At 39.2% G+C, this 13,065-nt stretch overlaps 1 protein-coding gene and 1 pseudogene across 1 annotated transcript; one reads left to right on the top strand and one right to left on the bottom strand.

Annotated features, from left to right (window-relative positions):
• Nucleotides 1-4,739: 4,739 nt before the first annotated feature.
• Nucleotides 4,740-5,938, top strand: LOC103927106. Its single transcript, XM_048574064.1, has 2 exons — nt 4,740-5,824; nt 5,855-5,938. Exon 1 carries the CDS (start codon nt 4,866-4,868, stop codon nt 5,793-5,795), a length of 930 nt encoding a protein of 309 aa, XP_048430021.1. The 5' UTR covers nt 4,740-4,865; the 3' UTR covers nt 5,796-5,824; nt 5,855-5,938.
• Nucleotides 5,939-8,832: 2,894 nt separating this feature from the next.
• On the bottom strand, nt 8,833-10,676 carry LOC103927105 (annotated as a pseudogene).
• Between the last annotated feature and the right edge of the window lie 2,389 nt (nt 10,677-13,065).

Raw genomic sequence — 13,065 nt, 5'->3', positions numbered from 1 at the left:
TCGGGACATCTCGTCTAGGGCACCTTGGATCTCGGTGCACTGCAAGAGTTGATTCACCAAGGTCGTTTGTTGTGCAAAGGCGCTTGTCAACTCTGTGACTTGTCAGGACAAGTGTTGTTCACCATTTGGATTGGAAGAGCTTGGAAGGAATGCGCCTTCTTGAGCAATGAAACGGTAACTGACTCCAGGTGTGAGATTTGAGTTGGGAAATGTTAAATCCGCAGAGAAGTGTGGTGAAAATGCCTCCAACTCGATCGTAGGTCCTAAAATTTGAAGTCGGGATGGTTGAGCTAATCTTGGCCCGGCTTGGGCTGCTTGGAAAGCCACAGGAGCAGGTTGAGCCACATGAGTGGGCTGCTTTGCGTGTGGTGCACGCGGGTGTGAAGCTTGGGCTCGGCTTGGCAACGCATTGGGTTTGCATTGGATTTAGGCGGCACGAGCTGGTTTGCCTTGGGCTTGGTATGACACGGCTTAGGCTGTGGCTTTGGTGCTGTGGGCCTTGGATGTCACAGCAAGCTTGGATGACATGGCTTGGGCCGTGGTGGTGGCACCATAGACCTCACTGTGGGTGGCTACTGTGGTGGCCACCGCGGTGGTTGCCTGCCGCTTCATTTATTGTCACGTTTAGCCTCGTGGACCGTTGTGGTTCCATCTCTTGAACATTGGAATTTTCGTTCATTGAAGTTTCCAAATTTCTAGCCATTGTACTTTTCTTTTATGTTTTATCAAAGAATTTTTTCAAATAAAAAATTCTAATAATAAGAACATACGAAAAATCTACAAATGGACAAGAAAATAGAAAACCTTGGATGTAAGAGTCTTTTACGAGTGTGGGACTCAACTCTCAATGAAAACACCAATTTGTGGATGCAAATTTTTTCCTCCTTGTTCTTGGTCAAAATTGCATCTACAAAACAAATAACACCTTAGGTCAAGGCCAAGAGCCTCACGAGCCCACGATGAATGGGGGGGGGGGCTTTGGTAGAAGAACCTCTGATGCTAAAGTTAGAATTTTGAGGGAAAAGTGTTTGGAGAATTTAGAGAATTTGCCAAACACTAGAGTTTTGGTACCCTAGCTACACTGAACTGCATCTCAACCTCAAAACACAATCTAAATCCAGTGGAAATTCCAACCCTTTCTTGATGGGAAGTAACTCAAGAGCAAGGGCTGAAATCAAGCATAGACAACGCACCTACAAAATCACCACTAGATATTGGTTGTTCTTATAGTTGAGAGTATCATTTTCTTTCCATTAGAGTACCTATTTATAGATTTGTGATTTATATGTACAAAAAGGTTTTTATCTAATTACATATTGTCCCAGAAATAAACAACCACATAATAAATATTATTTACAACATGTGTAATTTAATGTGAATCTTATATTTAATTCTAGAGTTAATTCTCAGTCAATGTGACTTCACACTTGATTCTGAAGTAATATATAACTTTAATTTTTTCGGTGCAATAAAGATCTATTCAGTCAAAGTTAAAGTTAAATTATGAGTTTTTACTCTAAACTTTCTAGTCCATTTGAAATGGCTTAGGTGATCTGAAATTATTAAATCAAATATAATGATCAAATATGTATCGACAAAGTGTTTGCAGGCATTTAAGAAAGTTGGTTAAAACGAGCTACTTTTCTTTCTTTCATACTGAGATTAACGTATTGGAAGCATGCACGCGTAGAAGCAAGAGTGGCTCATTTCTGCACTCCGTGAATTTCGGCTTTAAGGAATAGTGTCGAAATCATGTTGACACATTTTGGACGAACTAATCACATGGGCCCATATCTATGATTGAAGTCTATAAAACTTACAATCGTCTTGGTCTCCAAGAATATTCTGTGCGTGAAGTGGAAAATGCCAACACTACACTGTACTGTGATGCCTGCAAATCGTTTCTAGAATGTAACACTATTTTAATTGGTACGATACGCTAAAACGTCAGTCAAGAGTTAAAATAGCCGCGAGTGGTGCTTTTCGTATATTTATTTTTGTTTTTCATATACTTCGTGTTAATTTAAATTAATTAATCTTCTTTAATTTGTTTTATCTAGCATCATACCCCATAATATTGCATAGTATCACTTCGAAACTACTATAATATGTCACTTAGCTCTAAGATTATAGTAAACATACTGTGTATTTTAGTCTCAATTATTACTTTTTGAGTGCAAATATATCGTAGTTAAAAAACTATATGATATAATAGCAGCACTAGAAGCGCTATGTCAGTCAATACTAGAATAGACCTAAAAATATTATAGTGTTTCTAAAGTGAAATAAAATGTGACATCTTCATAGCATTTTGGAACGCTATTGTTTGGACCCAAAATAATACTTTGGGCCGAGCCCATGATTGTTCTCGTGTGACATCCCACATCGCCCAGGGATGTGATCCTTATATGTATATTCCCATCCCTACCTAGCACGAGGCCTTTTGGGAGCTCACTGGCTTTGGGTTCCATGGGAACTCTGAAGTTAAGCGAATAGCATGCTAGAACATTCCTAAGATGGGTGACCCATCGGGAAGTTCTTGTGTGAGTTCCCAAAAACAAAACCGTGAGGGCGTGGTCGGGGCCCAAAGCGGACAATATCGTGCTACGGTGGAGTCGGGGCCATGAAGTGGTCCCGCCCAGGCTGGGATGTTACAATTTGGTATTAGAGCCTAACCCTGGTCGTGGTGTGTCAACGAGGACGTCAGGCCCCTAAGGGGGGTGGATTGTGACATCCCACATCGCCCAGGGGTGTGATCCTTATATGTATATTCTCATCCCTACCAAGCACGAGGCTTTTTGGGAGCTTACTGGCTTCGGGTTCCATGGGAACTCCGAAGTTAAGCGAGTAGCGCGCCAAAGCATTCCTAGGATGGGTGACCGATCGGGAAGTTCTCGTGTGAGTTCCCAAAAACAAAATCGTGAAGGTGTGGTTGGGGCCCAAAGCGGATAATATCATGCTATGTTGGAGTCGGGGCCGAGAAGTGGTCCCGCCCGGGCCGGGATGTGACATCTCAGCCTAGTAAAAAGTTTCAGGAATATTCATACCTTGGGCACGGCCCAGTAGAGTTCGGCCAATTCCTATTAGAAGATGATTCCGTCTGAATAAGGGTGAAGTAGTCAAATATTAATACAATAAGGATTCTTCAAAACCTAGGTTGCTTCGAGTAAAAAAAAAGATGTAAAGAGTCAACAGTTGAATCTGAGTGATTAAATAGCTTGGTTCAGAGTCCTATATGAATTAAGATTGACCGAGACCTATTCAGATTGGGTTAAGGAATTCTAGTCTGAGTGAAATTCTACCACAGTCATTGAGGAAATTACTCCTATAAATAGATAAGGGAGTGCATCATTTAAAGCCCCTCCAAATCAACACACAAACGGCCATGCGCAAACTCTCACTCTACACGAAACCTCTTAAAGACCTTGAGATTTTTATTTTCCTTTTTCTCGCTAACACACCTTCAGTTTGGATAAATAGCGTTGTGGTGGCAACCAACAACTGGAGCCGTAGAATCAGTCGACCGAGAAGCACCTTCAATTTGGATAAACAGCACTGCTTCGAGACCGACTAGTTACCTATCCAAGTCTTGGTCAACAAGGATTTCTGAGTCCTTGTTGGTAAAGGTCATTTTATCAGCCTTCTCGGCGAAGTGAGGTGCTACTAGTTTACTACAGTCAGCACACTGAAAGCCGAATTTGATTGCATAACTAGCAGACTTGTCTTTAGGCTCTAGAACCCGAAGGCCGAGATGTGTTCCTTCTTCGGCCACAGTCACGAGGTCAAGAAGTCAGCAACATGCCCAACGCCACATCAACATTCATTTAGTGCCAGGCCGAGCTCGGCCAATGAGTTGGCACACCCCGCATTCAACTGAAGGAAGTAATTAGCTTACTAGTTACTCGGCCTGAACGCCATGTAGACTAAGTAATTTTTTAGGATCAACAACTATAAATAGATTTTTCTTGATGGGGTAAACACAAAAATAACATTATTGCTTAAATAACCTTTTTTATGATTGTACCCAAAAAAAAGAGTTCTACGATGTTTATGATCTATTAAGGAACGAGGGGAAGAGCCATACATAGGCCCGGTCCTTTGCTTCCCAGCTTCAAACACATTTGTTCCACTCTTTCATAAACACAAAATATATGTTTATAATAACCCAGAGAGATTTTGGAAACTAGCATAACGCCAATTGAAATATCGGAGGATTGTTTCGCAACTGTAGCAGTGCTAGCATCCAACATTTACGCATGCGTACCCTACTTTGTTACCATATTCTTAAATTTTGCGCTAGCATTATAGTTTTTATTTTTGATACAGTAATAGAACTGCGCTAAATGATAGATATTTTAAATTAAATTACTTAATAATTTTAATATAATAATTTAACATCGAACTCGTTACATATACTTATGTGTATAAATACTAAGTGTTGAGTAAGATGATTCTAGCATCTTTCAACTACTTATCCATCTCGACTTGATTATTCTCTGCCAAAATTCCACATTCCAAGACCCATTAAATCACGTGCCGGTCTCGTGGGCGACAAACCCCTACCCTACAAAAACCATCAAGCGGTCAGAGCCTCCGCGTCACGTAATCGAATAAACCACCGCAGGTGCCACTGGATATGCCGCCACCTGTTCACTCGATCCCTCTCGGATATCCTCCCTCTCCAACAGTGACCACTTTAAAAACCGAATATCCCTTTTTTTTATTCCCTTCAAACCCTTCCACTTTTTCCACCCCTATATAAACTCCTCTCACATATTCATAATTTTCAAGAACTACTTGATCGTTCCTATCCTGAGTTCGATTTACTGAAATAAAACTAGGAAGGAGAAACTGTTTGATCATCAATGGCTGGTTTTGTTAGAACGAGATCGAAACGGGTCACTTACCCGCTCGATGACCGGGTGAAAGATCGACTAGTAGGCGGCGGATACAGCTCCGGACTTCCTGACACCAGCAAAGGAAGCGAGCACTCCGGCGACTACGACTCCCTCTCCGAGCTCGTCCACGACTTCCTCCACCATGACGAGTCGTCCGCGGCTGGGTTTCCCGACAACGAGTCCGACTCGGAACGAGTCGAATCGGGCTCCAATACGGACGCGATCGACTCCGTCCTCAAATCCGTTGCCGTTTCCGGAAATGCGGATTCGTACCTGAAGCTGCTCCGCTCTCACGTTTCCCAGGCAGCGGAGGCTTTCGCGTGTTTGAGGTCCAACGGCGGCGGAAGCAGCGAGTCCACTCTGCGGCGGAGCGTGATGTCGTTTCTGAGAGGATTGGGACACAACGCGGCTATCTGCAAGACGAAATGGACCTCCTCCGGCAACATCACCGCCGGGAACTACGAGTTCATAGACGTCGTACCCGTCCCATCCGGCTCCTCCACGTGGCAGAGCAGGTACTTCGTGGACCTCGACTTCGCCGCCGAGTTTGAAATAGCTCGGCCGTCGAGCCAGTACTCGCGGCTGCTGCAGCTTCTGCCGAGGGACTTCGTAGGCAGCTCGGAGGATCTGAAGCGGATCGTGCGGGTCACGAGCGACGCGGCGAAGAGATCGCTGAGGAGTACGGATCTCTCCGTGCCTCCGTGGCGGAAGAATCGTTACATGCAGAACAAGTGGTTCGGTCCGTACAAACGAACCGTGAATCCGATGACGGAGAAAGCCTACTCAAGAGACTCGGCCATTTTTGCTCCTGTATCTGCAGCCCAATGCCGCTGGGTTGGGTTTGACGACGCCGTTTCCGGCTCTACCATCAACGGCCGTCTCTATGTCCGTACTTAATTAATCGGGTTAATAAATTCAATTATAAGAATATAAGGAGATTAATTTTTGTTTTGTGTTGTGTTGGGAAACGCGGCAAATGTACAAATGTCCATGATGCGCACCTTAAATCATTTTCAAAAGGATTGTCAAATTCTATGTCACGCAATTAAATTTCGGAAAAATTTAAAATAGATCTAAGTTTATAGGTTATTTTTTGAAATAAGTTCAATTTTTAGTGATTTTTTACTTTTGAAATAGGTTTAATTTTTAGTTACTTTGAATCTATATAAAAAAAACCCCTTAAATTTTAACGTGGAAACAAATTCTACGACAATCTTACCTGAATTTATCTTATGAAAAAAGGTGCGGTCAATTTTTTTAATTATTTTATTATGCAGATCTTATTAATACACAAATTATAAATTGTGAAAATTTGTTTTAATTAATTTCTTTTTAAAAGAGATCCTTAAAAAATTATATAGGTTGAAAGAAGAGAAACTCCCACATTGAAACATACTTGATATTTAATTTTTGATATTTTTATTGGAAATGCTCTTAGATGTGCATCAAACTTGGTAACTCCAAACAAATCTAGACTGGTTGTTTTCATTGTTGGCATCAAATCCAACAGTTGTGGGATGAGGATGCACCCTAAGTAGGGGAGGTTTGAGGGGGCGATTACTTTTGGTTGGAATCTTATCCGGAAAGGATATTCGATGTGGTAGAGAAATTTTTCAGTGTGATCAGCACATAGAATGATATATCACGTGTCATTATATAAATAATAAGATATGTGTATTAAAAAGTTAATAACTTAAAAAAATAAAATTTCTCACTGCTTGCATAAAAACGCATGATATACCATCTGTGTTTCTGTCATAATGAATTTTTTTTAATGTGATAGGAATGACAGGTGGCACAGTTAGCTTGAAATGCAATTACAAAGCGTGGAGTGGTGCCACGTGAATCATGTGTAACAATACAACGTTACATAAAAATAAATTTATTTCATCTAGGTGCTTAGTCAAATCCAACCAGAGAAATATTATGCAGATTTTCTCAAAGCAATATTGGGTTCTCTAATAATCTCACAATTTTACATTAATTATCATATTAATACTATAAAATATTGTGTTAAAAATATAACAGAGTTATAATAAAAGATGAAGAGTGCTTATACAATGAAAGAGGCAATTTTGGAGATGAGACAAACTATTTCTTACTCCTATGTGGGGGCGTAAGACGTTGGTTGGTGAAACCATACACATCTCTCTGAGTAGCAAACTCAGTCTCCATCAAGGCAAGCACCACATAGAAACTTATTTGGACTTATATGAAGTTTTCATCAACTAATGACCATAAATTTGCAGAAGATACACCAAGTACTTATATCTATGATATTCATTTATAAAATTTAGTTTTTAGTTTTTTTCAACGTAAATTTTAGTATCCAGAGATCTTTTTCTAGGTACTTTTTCTATTAAAAAAAAAAAAAAAAAACCTACTCTTTGCTGAAACACTAATTCAGGAATCTCTTTTGCCACCGGCCCTAGCCTTTGGCTTAGGTGCTGGGGGAAACCCACCCTTATTTTCTTCTCCTTCCCTCATTCTCACAGGCCACTACCCCCTCTTACGTTTCCCCCTCCTTTCCTCCCATCTCTTCTGCCCTTTTTCCCCTTTTTCCTCCCCTCCCATCTGCTCTGCCCCTTCCTCTTTATAGCTTCTCAAGCCCTCTTCCTTTCCCCTTTCCAGTCTTTCTTAAGCTTAGTCTCAATTACCTTGAGCTTGTCTCAGATTCGGAATTTGGGCTTCATGGCCCTAATTCGGTGTTTTTCATTTGTTTTACTACTTTCTCTCTGTTACTTTTCTTCCTTCCTCCTCTTTAACCATAATATTCCATCCCCACCCCGTCATGTGCTCGAATTTACATGCTCTGATCTGAAATTGGATATCAAATCCATTTCCCTCCCTCATTTCCCCTTCCTTAACTGACATGTCAGATCCTCATCGAGGCTAAGTATTTTGTGGCCTCTGCCACGTTATGTAGCCTCACTTTCTATCCATATGATACTTTTTTTGTATATATTTGCACGGGTTTGTAAAGGGGGGGGGATTTTGGATCTTGTGTCTATTTTCTTAGTTCAGAGTTTGGCTTCCTTCGAGGATGTAGGGGCGGTGGCGGTTTGGTTTATGCTGCTTCAGAATAGGTTTTTTTTGTTGTTTGTTTTTTCTGTCTATGCTCCTAAGTTTGTGTGGGCGTTATGTTATATCTTGGGTTGCTTCTCTTGTTTTGCTTGGGCCTTTTACTTTATCTACTGCTGTTTATGGGAGGCCTTTTGTTCTCTCTCTTTCTTATACTAGTTTTTTAATGGAAATAATTTCATTTGACCCAAAAGAAAAAGTTTTTAGTTGGGAATTGTTAATAACACTTTAAAAATCTCATTTACACTTCTCACAAGTGTATGTTTCTTTCTAATTATAAAATATTTGGAATGCAAAATAAAATTTTAGAGTGTCAATAACAATTCCTTTTTAGTTTTCATCTTTCTATGCCTTAGAAAAAAAAGGTATACCAAAAAAAATGATGAAGGGGAGGTGGTGGGAAGGGTGAGGAAGAAGTGTATGTTTCATCTACTCATACAACCATATAATCCGTTATTTGTTATCACCATTATTTCTTGCCATTGATATTTGTTATTTGTCACGACAAGGGACTTGGTCTTGTGCGACGACAAGACTGTGTAACTGTGACTGCGCACAAGTCTGATTTCACATCCGAATGAGGGTTAAGAAGGAAGGAGAGAAGGTGGAAAATGTAAATTAGTTTGTCCATTTGAACGGTAACTATACCTGTGTAGTAGAGTTCATCCATTTGGATCAAAGGACTGATTTGTGGGGTTTTTGATATATATTTCATCATCAATTGATATGACTTTGTTAGGTACCAATAAAAACCCTTTTAGTAACCCCAGAATTGTTGGAGAATATTTACCGATTCATGTTACCATTTGGGGCATTATTTACAAGACAAACCAAAACAAATCCCACATGACACTAATTCTCAAATACACGCATTCCATTTATTCATTAACTCATAATGCACTATTACATTCCACTCATAATGCGACCTAAAACATAAACAAAAATCAGAAACATAAAACATAAAAAACCGAAAACAGAGTTGATTCTTCAGAAAAAAAGGAAACAAAAGCCCAAAGGGCATCAGTTCTACATGCATCGATGCAAAGTCTACAAGGTAGACTTCAATGTGTTTCCAATATCGATGACAAATCGATATCTGACATCTGCTTTAAGAAGGTGCTCCATGGCAATGTTCATATAATCCATTGGGATAACCTCAATATCAGCTGTTGTTTTGTGCTTGGCTGCGAAATCAATCATCTCTTGCGTCTCCTTCATGCCCCCAATGTTATTGCCAGCTACAATCTTCCTTCCTGCAATTGCAAAATGTACCCTTATAAAGAAGTTGCCGCCAAAGACATTACACAGTTTAAAAAGTAAACCCGTCATGCCACAAATCCTCCTTCCTCAGTGGAAATATAATTTGTATAGAGGAAAGAAAAAGTAAACATGTCAGTGCATTATTTTACATGCATGCTTACCCACAAGCAAAGTAAAAAACAAGAAACTCAAGAGGCTTCTTTGGTGCTCCAACCATCACTAGCTTTTCGTCAGACTTCAACAAACCAATCCAAGGCAATAGAGGGTGGAGTGCAGAAACTGTGTCAATGATACCATCCAATGTGCCCGTGGCAACCTAAAAAATCCACACAAAAAAAAAAAAACAGAAAAGTTCAGCCATCCCTACACACTTCAAATAAACTTGAATCACTAAACAAACTTGTTTAATTTAATACTCATCGTACCTGCATCTGATCTTTATTGCGGCTGACTAAAAACGAATCAGCGTGTAGATGTTCAATTGCTTCATCCTTCTTATTAAGGGAGGTACTGATGACAGTAACCTTAACCCCCATGGCTTTAGCAAACTTGACAGCCACATGGCCCAGACCACCTGACCCACCACACCCACATGCATACCTGGTTTGTCAAGTCCGAAATATCTCAAAGGGCTGCAAGTTGTAATCCCAGCGCATAGGAGAGGAGCCGCTCCATCAAGGGGAATGTTGTCTGGGATACGGACTACAAAGTGTTCATTGGCCACCATGATGTCAGAGTAACCTCCGTATGCGGTGGTTCCATCGTAGTACTTGGAACCATAAGTAAGTATCGATTTGGGGTAGTAATTTTCAAGATTGTCAGAACCACTTTCACAAGATTTACATGATCCCACCATGCATCCAACACCTACCTTGTCTCCAACATTGAAATTTTGTACTTTGCTCCCTACCTCTGTCACTACACCAACAATCTCATGTCTGTATTGGCCAGTTCACATTCCATAAGTTAAATGGATACCAAAATCCAAATTCAAATACTATAAATGTATGTGTTCGTTCTACAATGTACCATTTGACATTAGAACTTGTAACATTTAAAATGCAAGTTTAGTATGTACCCGGGAACCAATGGATAGTTAGACCTTCCCCATTCATTCTTGGCCATGTAAAGGTCTGAATGGCATATTCCACAATATAACACTTTAAACATCACATCTTTGTCACCGGTTTCTCTGCAGCCAAAAAATGCAATTTTCAGAGAACATATAAAAAGATTGATTAAACAAGAAGTTGATGACGAAGTTTGGTTTAATATTTACCTTCTTGAGAATTTGAAGGGTGAGAAAACGCCAGATGAATCTCTGGCGGCCCAACCAAAGGCTTTCTTGGGGTGTTCTTGTTCTGTAGACATCACAAAATTGCCCTTGATTAATTCGTACAGGAGCTTTAGCTAGTAGAAAAAGAGAGAGAGAGAGAGAGAGAGGGATTGCTAAATTTGGGGAGTGGTTAGCTGCTATTTATACGTCTATGAATGCTGGCTGGGATGACGTGTTTGGTGAGTGAAATCAGAAGTCAAACGAGGGTCTTCTAAATATTGCATGTCCTGTCTGAAGTTTCCTAATGGTTTACTGACGTCATCCCATTGCCATTGCGTAATTGCTTACCCTGATTCCGAAAAGAGAATCATTTTGTTCTATCGAGTATCGAGCATTAAAAAAAACACTGAAAATTTGACATTACGCCTTAAAAATATATTCTTCTCTATTAAAACCCATTTCTTTATGTTTACTTGAATAAAAATCGTTGATTAGTCTCCAACTAAACAAATTAAACAAAATCTTTAATTAAGTTTGACTATTCAAATTATGTATTTTTCGAATGCCTAAACTACCCCTATTAATACTTGAATAGGGTTTTTGAATTAGTTACTTGTTTTGTTTTTTTTTAATTGTTATATCCATTTAATCAATTTTATATATTTTACAAACTAATTCATGTCATTCATTGTATATTCAATGTATTAACTTTCAAATTGTTATAACTTGCCGATTGAAAAATAATAATATTAATTTTATAATTTTGTGCATTTAATATATAAGTTAATTTATATACCAACACAACAATAAACCTAAAACAGCTTCGGCTAATACTCCAACCCCTAATACACAAAACAAAAGCTATATGTTCCGTGCAATTTTTACTTACAAAATAGTCTAATTTACCAAAATTTAAAGGATCTAATTTACTTCCAAAATGGTCAATTTACCTACGTGATTGATGTGCATTAGATTAAAAGTTTATTTAATTGCCTACAAGCACAAACCCACAACATTCGAACATTATCTAATATCACTATTTTTTTTTTTTTTGGAATAGGTAAATTAATTTAAATGTAGGTAAGTTAGTATAATATTAATAAGTAGGTTAATTAATTTAAATGTAGGTAAATATTATCTACAGAACAACCTACTTAAGTGCTTGCCGGAGATCTTTATTCCAATTCCTAACTTAGGAATTTGAATGAGACTTGGTCAGCAACCACACTAATTTTAGTGCACTTTGAGCTTGAGTGTATCCTTCAACACTGCAACAAGCTTCTTTTCCGAACAATTATCTGGTCAACTATATGCGTTAGTGCAACGGTGGGCTTCAAGCTTTGCTTCTGAGACTTCCGTCATGATTTGGAAAGGACCATGAAATTAATCCGTTGCGTTCCTCATTTACATTTTTCTATGCATGTGATTGGGTATAAATGAGGGAATATGTGTGTGGAATTTAGCGGTTTTATACCACTTGATATTTGATATGGCTTTGTGCCACTTGGGATTTGAATAATTAATAGGTAAATGACCCATTAATTAGAATTTGAGTATGACAATTGTGGATGCAAATTTCTTCCTCCTTGTTTTTGGACAAAATTGCACCTACAAAACATATAACACCTTAGGTCAAGGCCAAGAGTCTCATGCGCCCACGATGAATTTGGAGCCGGGGGGGGGGGGGCTTTGGCGGAAGAACCTTTGATGCCAAAGTTAGAATTTAGAGAGAAAAGTGTTTGGAGAGTTTTTGGGAGTTTTGCAAGAGTGTGGAACTAGATTTTTAGAGAAAATAGGGTCATATATATAGGGGATGGAGGTGGCCGGCCCTTAAAGGTTTTTTGTGTGAAAATGGGTGATTTAATTGGTGATTAATGGATTAATTAGGAATTAATTCATTAATTAGCAAATTAATCTCCATTTATATGGAATAATTTGTAGGTTATGAAGTAATTACCTAAGATGAGGATGGATAAGATAATTTGGAATTTGGTACCTATTTTGGACACTCTTGGCTAATTGTACACTGCTCGCGTGTAGGACAACCGGTGTGTTTTAGGGGTGACTTTGTCCTTTTTTTCCAAAAATTCATGTGTCGCCTTGTGATTATTTTGGCTCCACAAATGCCCCCACACCTACTGGGCTGCTCGTAAGAAATGGCAGCAGGTTTAGAGATCTTTTTGCTCTAGGAAACTTAGGATTGCTTCCTGTTTTGATGTAGATTCCTTCTTTAATATGAAATTAGATCCTTCTAGGGAAGGGAAATAAATTTCTCTCAAACCCTATTTAAGTCCACCTTAAGTGGGTTATTAAATCAACTTTGGAGAATTTTTGAACTGTGGAATACAAGTAGTCGGGCCCACAGCTCTTCTCGTATGGTGGTAAAGCGTATCGCTGCTTCAGATATCGCCAAACATGTGAATCAGTCCTCATCTGCTTCCAGTTTGGATAGTAGGGAGGTGATGTTTTGTACTTCTTCAAATCCTTGAATGTGCATTGGCGTTCCTCGTCCCAAAGTGCATGCTTCTTTGCCAGAGCGAAAGAGTCTAC

Source organism: the organism of the source record quoted next, unplaced genomic scaffold (genome assembly GCF_019419815.1).
Source record: "Pyrus x bretschneideri cultivar Hongxiangsu unplaced genomic scaffold, Pyrus_bretschneideri_v1 Contig7, whole genome shotgun sequence".
NCBI lineage: Eukaryota > Viridiplantae > Streptophyta > Magnoliopsida > Rosales > Rosaceae > Pyrus > Pyrus x bretschneideri.
This window is presented reverse-complemented; position numbering and strand designations above follow the sequence as displayed.